Source organism: Lactuca saligna, chromosome 3 (genome assembly GCF_052625555.1).
Source record: "Lactuca saligna cultivar CGN05327 chromosome 3, ASM5262555v1, whole genome shotgun sequence".
Taxonomy (NCBI): Eukaryota; Viridiplantae; Streptophyta; class Magnoliopsida; order Asterales; family Asteraceae; genus Lactuca; species Lactuca saligna.
The window spans coordinates 34,617,357-34,627,637 of NC_136419.1; the positions used below are offsets into that span (position 1 = coordinate 34,617,357).

At 31.9% G+C, this 10,281-nt stretch overlaps 1 protein-coding gene across 1 annotated transcript; it reads right to left on the minus strand.

Moving 5' to 3' along the window:
* Positions 1-2,876: 2,876 nt before the first annotated feature.
* On the minus strand, positions 2,877-5,648 carry LOC145035136 (serine/threonine-protein phosphatase 4 regulatory subunit-like protein). Its single transcript, XM_078983728.1, has 8 exons — positions 5,472-5,648; positions 4,311-4,786; positions 4,140-4,226; positions 3,970-4,018; positions 3,763-3,859; positions 3,607-3,659; positions 3,464-3,526; positions 2,877-3,374 (listed from the first exon to the last, which is right to left on the minus strand). The coding sequence occupies exons 2-8, from the start codon at positions 4,772-4,774 to the stop codon at positions 3,054-3,056; spliced, it is 1,134 nt and encodes a 377-aa protein (XP_078839854.1). The 5' UTR covers positions 4,775-4,786; positions 5,472-5,648; the 3' UTR covers positions 2,877-3,053.
* Positions 5,649-10,281: the final 4,633 nt, after the last annotated feature.

Here is a 10,281-nt window from a genome sequence, read left to right on the forward strand (position 1 = left end):
TTAGCAAGTTCACGAACATGAATAATGTAATTTGTTAAACGAACGAACATGAACAATGTAATTTGTTGAACGAACGAACATGAACAAGAAAATTTGTTCGTGTTCGTTCATTTGTTCGGTTAACTTAAACGAACAGACATGAACAAGCCCTATTCGTGTTCGTTTACAGCCCTAAATAATACAAATACAAATGGGCTATGAATACAATACAACAATTATCCACTAACACTATAAATATTATATAACGATGGGGAGAAATAAGTTAATAGATAATTCTTTTAGTGCTATCAGTTCATGTTATAGGTTACATTGATCTTTTACGACATAAAACTTTATAATTGTTGAACTTAAACCTCATAAACATAATCAGATATCTTGATTATAGAGGAAAAAGACATGTTTCATAAGCGCAAGAGAACATACAAGATGATTAGGTGATGTGTAAGAAGCTTATAGATACCGATTCCGAGCCAAAAACTAAAAGATTTGATTATGAATTTGTGATCGAAACGTGGTGGATTCAACTTTTGAGAGAGGACATGGTAGGGGTTGTGTGTCGTGACAATGGTCGGGGGAGGTACACCACTTTTTGATCGCTTGTAGTCAATAATAAGAGTGAATGTGTTGTGGGTATTGGTGGGGATAGTTGTGTGTGTGTTGGCACACAATGCTGTATTTTAACCCCACATGTTTCTTACAAGTACATATGCTTTAGATCAGTACAAAACCACAGGGAACAGAGTTTAAATTATTTGTGGTTATTTCTTATTTTGTTATATCAAATAGACGTGTTTGTTTTTTAAAGATGGGAAATGTCAGTTAGCAAGATGAAGACATGTTTGAGCACATTGGTTATTTTGTCAAATTTGACGATTAAAACCATTTGGATTTTAATTGGTTTTTATTCGTATCAGTTTACTTCAAAAGGGCCACTATAGTTTGTAAGAATAGTAAAGATTATTGGTCTGTAGACTAAGAAAATGGCAGATAGTAAATATTATAAATAGTCAATAGACTTTAAGATTTATGTCAAGTGGAATGTTGCAATAATAGTATATAGTATACACCACCCACTGAGCCACGTGTAATTATATTAAAACCATCAAACCCATATCTTGTAGTGAATTACAAAAAGTTAACAAATAGGTATTGTTGGCCAAACTAGTTAAAAGGCGGAACTTTATTTGTGCATGAGTGTTCAAAAATTAGATGGAAAATTTTAAACATACAAAAATTCATAAAATAAATTATCTTAAAACGTCATTGATTTTTAAAAAAGGTAAGTAAGTCAATTTGTAAAATTATTAAAAAAAAATTATAAAATGCTAATAGAAGTAGTTTTCGGATTTAAGCTTTTTATTTTAGATTAAAAAAAAAATAGAAGCTACTATTACCGCACCAAACTATTTATTTATTTTAAGCTTTTTTTTTAGAAGTTAAAAACCGAAAGCTTCCAAAAACTGTACCCCAAACTAGGGATGTTATTCGGGTCGGAACCGAACCGAACCGAACCGAACCGAATAAACCGAAAACCGAATAAGGCTAATTGTATGAACCAAAAACCGAACCAAATAAGCAATACGGGTTCGGTTCGGTTCGGGTATTATCGATTCGGTTCGATTCCGACCCGAATAACCCAAATAACCTGTGCAAGATGATTAAGGAGTCGAATAACCCGAATAACCCGAATATTTTGTAGTCGAATAACCCGAATAACCCTAATAGCCCGAATAACCCGAATAACCCAAATATTTTGTATTACTTTTAACTCTTATGATTTCATAAATATATAACCCGAATAACCCGAATATTTTGTAGTTGAATAACCCGAATATATTACGATTTTGGTGTAATTGGCGATCAAACAAATTAAATGTCGACAACAAGAAGTAGAAGTCGGCACTTGGCAGCAAGAAGTAGAATGTTCTTCGATTCGGCAGTAAGAAATTTTCAATGTTCTTCGATTCGGTGTAATTGTGTTCGTCGGTTCGATTTGGTGTAATTGTGTTTGGTTTACCCGCTATTAGGATTAGGGAATCGAACGGGAGAATCGTTGAGACGTCGACTGTGAGAGGGAGTCGTATAGGATAATCGATTCACGGCTCATGCAATTGAAAATAGACGCTTCATATTCGGTTCGGTTTTTTGGACCGAATAAGTCCTTATTCGGGTAACCCGGACCGAATAACCCGAAAACCGAATAAGCCATATACAGATACCCGAAAACCGAATCGAATTGCTTATTCGGGTCTTATTCGGTTCGGTTCGGTTCGGTTCTCGGTTCGGTTCGGGTTTTCGGCCCAATTTCTCATCCCTACCCCAAACACATCCAATGTATTATAACCAATTTATCAATTAAACTGACTTTTTCTTTCCAGTTTTTAGTGATTTTGCACATTCTTATCAGTAGGGAAGCATGCGAGGACATGTATGTTTTCTCTTGATCAAAACATATTATAATCATAAGCTAAAGCGGTTGAGAACTTGATTGGTGAACAAAGTGCATGAAAGTCGACCAAAGAGATGAAACATCAACGAATGATATAAGCCAAAAGCTAACATGAGAAAAGTCTTAACCAAATTACCAAAACGAAATCCTAAATTGCAACTCAGATGTGGACTCGATTTTTGATTACGTCATATTTTTATATAATTCCAGCTGTCTATTAATATGGGTCCCACTAAATACCTTCTTACAGATGAACCCATGGGTCGGGGTACGACCAGCACACCTCGCTGTTTCTTTTTTACATATTTCCAATTCTTTTTTCTCATAATTCATAAATGAATGAAATTTATCTTTTTTTTAAATATAATGGTAAAATTGGTCACTTAATCTCATTCATATGTCTAGAAAAGAAACCACACCTTATCCCTTATCCATACATGCATCATTACTCATTCAACTACTTTACCAAATACTATACGGATACATGAGTTAATGGTTTCATGTCTCACATGCTCTACACTTATCATATCAAATGTTGCGTTTTACCTCTTACAATCACATTAATAGCTTCAAAAAAATAACCCAAAAAAAAAAAAAAAAAGACTTAAGAATCACCTGTTGTCATAGGACTTGATTCTTCAGATGACTTCTCATAAGTTTCCATGTCCATTGTCATAACATCACTCACATCAGCCTCCACTTCTGTCATAACTTCATCCCGATCTACTCCAGTCGCAGGTAGTACTCCATTTTCCATCACCCCATCAGATTCCACTTGTTGGTTTGGGTTTGGATTTGGATTTGGATTTGAATTTGGATTTGGATTTGGATCTTCGGTTACTTTGTCAAGTCCATTTGGTGTTGTTATGAGAGATTGTGGATCAGGATCCGTTGACATGGTCAATGTTGATGTCACAGATAAATTCTATAAACAGGGTTAACAATAAATCATCAAAATAAATTAACAACATTTTTGTAATCTCATAACGCATAAATGTAATTAAAGACTCTTACCTTTTCTAAGGCAAGAGCAAGCTTTGATAGATTTGGATACAAGCTTCTTGCATCCAATATGATCTGTTCATATAAAAGACGTAAATACCCTTCTCATAATCCTCATTATACGGAATTTTTATAACAAATGATAGCATAATCACCTCGGATAACCTTTGTAGGGTAAACGGTGGACCATCAACAAAACTATGAAGAGCTGCAAAACATAATCAAGAAATGGAAATTCATCATTAGTGAAAAACAAAAATGTAAAATTATTAATTAATAAAAATAAAAAGGTAACATGATTGTGGAAATACCATCATCCAACCTTTTCACCAACTCAGCATGCGTCTCCCCTAATGAAACTTTTTGTTCCTCTATTGTCATTTTTGCTTGTGGATACTCAGAGATAACCTGTAGCAACAATTCATATAATTGTATAAAGATAATAAAACTTGTCATATTCAAGTCAATGCTGCATCAAAAACTTGTTTAAGTTTGTAAATTGGCATACCTCCACATACCTGCTTTAAATGAAGAGACAACATGCTTCTCAGTTTCTCCCAATCATGACTGTAGTGTTCACATATGTGAAATTAATAATACTAATCATAAAATTCATAAAGATACAAATGTTGTTGACTTTGAGAATTGAGATATAAGGATTAGGTTGATAACAAAATTTGTAGCATACCAGAACTTTCCAGTTGCTGCAATGACTTTTAATATGCTCCTTATTTCCTCTCCTTCTTCAGCAGTCTCTTGCCTCGTTTCTATAACCCTGGGGTTTAAGATTCAAAGGCATATAAGTTGTTTACCACAGTTAAATGTTATGGTGAAAAAAATAAGGTAATGAAACACTCACTGGTGGTTTTCAGGAGAAGAAACCAAGTTATCATGATGACTATTATCAGTGACTACAGGAGGTATGACTGATTGCTCTATAGTTTCAGTTGTCTTTGTTTCTGTCAAAGGGGGGAGGATCGACTGCTCCAAGGTTTCAGTTGACTGTGTGTTTGTGACAGGTGGCGGGGTGGAATCAGTATCATCTGAGGGTTCAGTTGCATGTGTGTTTGTAACCTCAATCAATGGTGTATGTGTCTCCGCTAGGCTTTCAGTTGTCTGTGTGTTTGTAACCTCAGGCAAAGAAGCTTCACTTTCCGGCATGTTTGTCACCGGAGGCGGTGGTGGTGGCGGCTCAGATGTTTCAGTTGTCTGAGGATGAGCAATCACAGGTGGTGTTAATTGTTCCAAAGTCTCACTTGTCTCTGTGCTTACAACTGGACGTGAGGTTGGAGACTCTGAAGTTTCAGTTGTCTGTATCTCCATTATTGCATACACCTAGAAAAAAATGGTAAAAATCATCCTTGGAGAACATCTTGACAGCATATATAGAAGGTTCTTGTACAAAAGATGAACAAATATCACAAAGATTCAGTTTAAAAGAAACAAGATTTATAAACATCTCCCTGGATGTCGTTCAAACAAAAAAACTCCATCCAGTTGTATTCATTTCTAACCTAACGCTTTCTGAAAATAAAATTTATATACTCCGATTATATAAATGTTTTACACAATCAGCTCCAAGAACTAGTGATATCTCAATTTACGAATCTGTTAACGTAATGTAGTCACCTAATTAAAGGATTAACCAATCTGTATGGAAACAAAAGTACTCGAATGATGTGTTAGCTTTTCTCCTATCGAATCTATAGTTAGTTGCTGTAAAGTTTCATATGGTTATCACTTACAGAACGTCTAGAATCAACGGCAGTTTAGAATCGGAAGGTAACTAGTTTAATTTAATTAGAAAAGAAAAAAAATCCAAAACTTACTTCTTCTACCAAGGCAAGTTCAGTAACACCAACAGTAACGTATGAAAACTGGCACGATTCAAGTACAGCAATCCTAGAAATTAGTTATTTAGATCTACGAATATCGAGCTCGAAGCACATAAAATGTTTACAGTTTGTCTTTATACTACTATTACACACATAAAACGTATATTTAAGCATGAAGAGTATACCTGTATCACTAGACCGTCGATTCAGAGCAGATCGTTTGCTAGATATTAGGGAAGAAGGAGTTTGGGGCGGAGGATGGTGGTGGCGACGGGAGAAAGATGGTTAAGTAGAAGGCGGCGTGGGGAGTGCTAAGGGCAAGGCTGGATGACCATAGATTCGGGTCGATTGGGCGTTATTTTATTTATTTTTGTTTCCTTTTTTATTTGACATTTATTCAAAATAATTAACGTTAAATATGATTATTAATTGTTCAAAATATTTCTCATCATATCTACAATTTAGGAAAGTATAGAAATCGGCTATTAATTAATAAATTGGCAAGATTTGAATTCTAACTTAAACATGAATATCTTCTTTTTCTTTCTCTTTTATTTATTTTAATAAATGAATAAGTTTATTCTTCTATTGAAATATCTTTTAAGTAATAATTTATTTAATTTTATAATCGTGGTTCTCACAGATTATAAAAGAAATATCTCTTAAGTATTAATTTATTTAAAATAACTTATTAGTAATTTTTATTCTTAATATGAATGTTTAATTAATTTTATAATCGTAGTTCTCACAGGTTATAAATAATATACTTACTACCTTTATATATTTAATTATCATGAAATATCATGTTTTTTAACATGAAAAGTGTTAGGCATCTATAATGGGAGTTAAATGAAAGTTCAAAAAAATAAAATTAAATATAATATAGAAGAAATAAAGATATTGGAGTTCAATCCCCAATAAACGGTTTAATAGAAATTATAAAGAGAAAATTATAAGTTTTTAAGAAACTAAATTTAAAATATATATTATCTATCATATTTGACATTTCATTCAGCTCTTCATTGGTTGAATGTATTGTACATGTTATAATAAATTCAAACATCCACCTTCTTCTGATTAGAAGACCTAACGGTGGAAAATAGGTGTCGACCAATAGAGGGAAACAGATAGTAGAAGATGAATGGAACAGCCACTATTCCTAAACGCGATGTTCTTTCTATTCCTAAACGTGATGTCCTTTAAATATGTATATTAATGGGATTTGATGAGACGGAAAAGTGTGAAAACAAATATATGAAAATTTTTAAATATGGAAATATATCGTTCATGGAAATATATAGGCAAGTCATCATGATTTCATATCTCTATGCTTAATAAAAACCTCCTTTAAACGCCACATGTCCATCTTTTAGACTTGCCTTCTCCACGTGTCCATCTCTCCAGCAATTCTCTCTATTTTCTCCCGCCCAATTCATCATTCAACATAAAATATGTAATCAAATTTGTTTCCTTATAAGTTAGGAGCTGAATTTGGTGCAATTTCAGTTTTCATAATCTTCCATTCCTAAACATCATCGATTAATTTTTAAATACATGATTCCATACCAATTAATCTTTTAGACCTTCCTTCCTTTTGATGTCATCGATCTTTAAATATCGCCAATCCCTTATCTTTCTTCGTTATTTCCTTTTTTTCAACCCTAATCTTCTTTTTCCTCTCAATTAATGGTTGTGATTACAAGTAACCTCAGGTATCATCGTGCTCTGAATGGTTTCCATTATAGGTTTTTCTTGATTTGTTGTTGATTTGTCTAATACACATGAATGGTGTTGTTGCGGCTTCTAATATTAGTGATGTGGTTATTTCAAGGTTTGTAATTTTTCAAGTTCGCATTAATCTTCTTGATAACAACTATTTCTTCTTTGACTTTTAATTCAAAATTTGAAACTTTGGATTTAATGTATAGATTGAAAAATCTGAATGATAGTATGAATAAAGAAAAAAAAACAATGATATGTCGTTAAAATGTGACAAGTTTGATCATGCACACTAAGTGCTCGATGAAATGCTTGAACAATATCTTATTTTTAATTCCTTTTAAATGTTAATAGATAGGAAGAAACTAATTCAATACTTTATTTAGCATAATTTCTTGAATGGTTTTTACTCTTAATGTAATAATTTTTTATAATTGGTGTGGTTCTGCCCTACTTTACTTGAGTATATGGCTTCAATGGCAGCGTGTTTTCCTCGTATGAATTGATTAGTGTAAATGTTAGAGCACCTAAGCAACCAATTCACTTCAACATCCGGATATTTGGTAAGGACTTGCTTATGTGATTTTATAATATGATGATCCATCTGTTGATATTCCAAACAAATAAATTGTTATTTTCCAAAGAAATGAAGAAACATTAACTATTGTTGAAGAAATGCCATGGCTAATTTAAAAGACTTCGTTCTCATCTTTTGTAAGTGTTATTCTTTGCTTCAATTCCTCTTCGTCTTTTTCTTCTTCTTGATCCATACTTTTGATAGAAACCTGATGCTTTTCTTGAAATTGTTTTTTGAACGCTTTTTTTTACACAGGTTTTAGATTAATGGCCATCGATTCTTCTTTCTAGCTTCCCTTACTCTTATAATCCAAACCGACATCATCATTTTTGGTATTTTAAAACCAAATTTGTTTTCAACTTGTGAATTGTGTAAAAACAAATCTCCTCCCAACACATGTTGATTGTTTGGTTTATATGTTTAAAATGGGTTAGTGATTTTTTGATTTGATAGTAAGTGTTTTATATGAATGCGTATAGGGTGTTTGATGAAATGCTTGTTAGGACTGGACAATAGGATTGAGTATGGAATGGAATAACATTTTGTTACACCATTTGCAAATCTATTGTGTTAATGATTGAAGAATATAATGTGTTGCAGAGTTCTAAATTGATCTGATTATTTATTCTCATCAACATGTTCATTTCATGGGATAAGTCAATAAGAACCTTTCATCGCTTCTCAAAATCCAACATGTTGATTCATCTGATTCAAACTCTCCTCAATTTACTTAGATGCTTACCAGTGATCAAAAGAATGCACATAAGTTTATGGCACTAATTAGTATTGATGTACTTTTGAGCTCTGGTGATTGTGATTCTTATAGTCCTAAAAGAGAAGGCTCAAAGTCTTCTTTTTCCTTATTATCGAGTCAAAATCTTCCATGCCTATTAACAAGTTTATAATTTCACGCTACTATAAAAATTAGCCCAAAAGATACCACTCTTTCAAGGTGTCATTACTTTTATAGCAAGATAGTTTCTAAGTTCCATTTTTTATGGCAATGTAGTTTCTTATTTTTTGTCTATATAATAATTTTAAATGTACCCATCGTGGTTTACACGGGTTATAACCTAGTTATCAATCAAGTTCTGCATATATTCACAAGACTATAAAAGTGTTGCAAAATGTCATTTATGTGTTCTTTGGGGTTATTTATTTATCAGTCAGTCTATGAATAGTCACGAAAGACATTTAAAAAAAATGATTATTTATTTGAATTCAGGTATTCGAAATCAATTCAAAGAAATACAAAATCGTCGTGCTTTAGAAATAAAAAAAATTATATTGTGATTTTTGTAATGAGACATTGACTATAGAAAGTTATCTTGATTAAAAAAGGGAAATAACTTTCACGTTTTTTATTTTGACCAATAGATATGTAGATTTTAAATTTTCAAAAAAATAATAAATACATATAATATGACTTATCTAAGTCATAACAATTTACCAAAAACTTCCACTTACCATCATATTGATATTGTTATTATATAACTAGATTATATATAGATGTTACAAAAAACGATAGTTCCATACTTCAAAATAATCCACAATCTTTCTAAAGTTACATCTCTTTCTAAGGTTACACCTTCAATATATCTTTGTTTGTCTTCACCTTCCATTGGTATCATATCATACCGTTAGTATGGTTCACTTTTCATTAGTATCATATGATACAGTCAAGAGTTTGTGTAACGTTCACGTTTCTCGTTAAGCATTAGTAGCATATGCAACAAACGTTGGTTAATAATTGTAAACTTTTTATGAATCAATGAAAGAAACTTATATGAATATATATATATATATATATATATATATATATATATATATATATATATATTTATGTATATCATATGTGTATATAATATTAGGTGAAAATTTGATAAACATGACTAAAATAAACATTGAAAATAAAATAGTATTTAAGATAATAGCCTTAATGAAAGTTGAAGTAGTTGTGATGATGATCTTGGAGATATAAGGAACGCTTAAATCTGACTTTGTATGATGACCCTTTGAAGTTTCGCATTCAATCCTATACAACAAAGTGTCGTAAATAGTGAATTGAAGATGGATTGCTTATTGTTATACTGATACATGAGTCAGTCTTTGTATCGCAAGTAAATATATTATTCCAAAGAACATTGGATTAACACTCCAAAACCTATAAAGGTTTCTACAACAAACGGACCTATAATTATCAACAAAAAATGTATTGTTTTATAGTTAAGACTTACCAGAGAAATCTTCCATACGCCCTCTATATACCAACAAGAATGTGGAATAGATTTCATCCTAGGAAATAACTTTTGTCCAAGTTAAGTTAAAAGAAGTTATTGAGACATTTAACCCTAAAAGGTGAGTTAAATCCATATAGATCTTATACCAGTTTCTTCTATAAGATCTATACCAAAGGACATCATGTAGATGGCATCAAGCATGTCTTGGAATATAGTCATTGAGTTATAACTAATCCAATTTGTACTTTTGATAAATTTTGAACTATTCCTGATGTTTTATGGCCAAACAATAAAAGGATAAATTCTTTTGTTGCATAATTTTCTTTGTTAGTCTAAATGATTAGACTTATTTTCGAAGTCCATCTGTCGATAAGTTCTTTTCTATTTGTTTAAATGTTGTCAATATTGAGAATGTTTGTACCGAATTGGTTTAGATTTCCAGTGGGAAGATCTGGCATA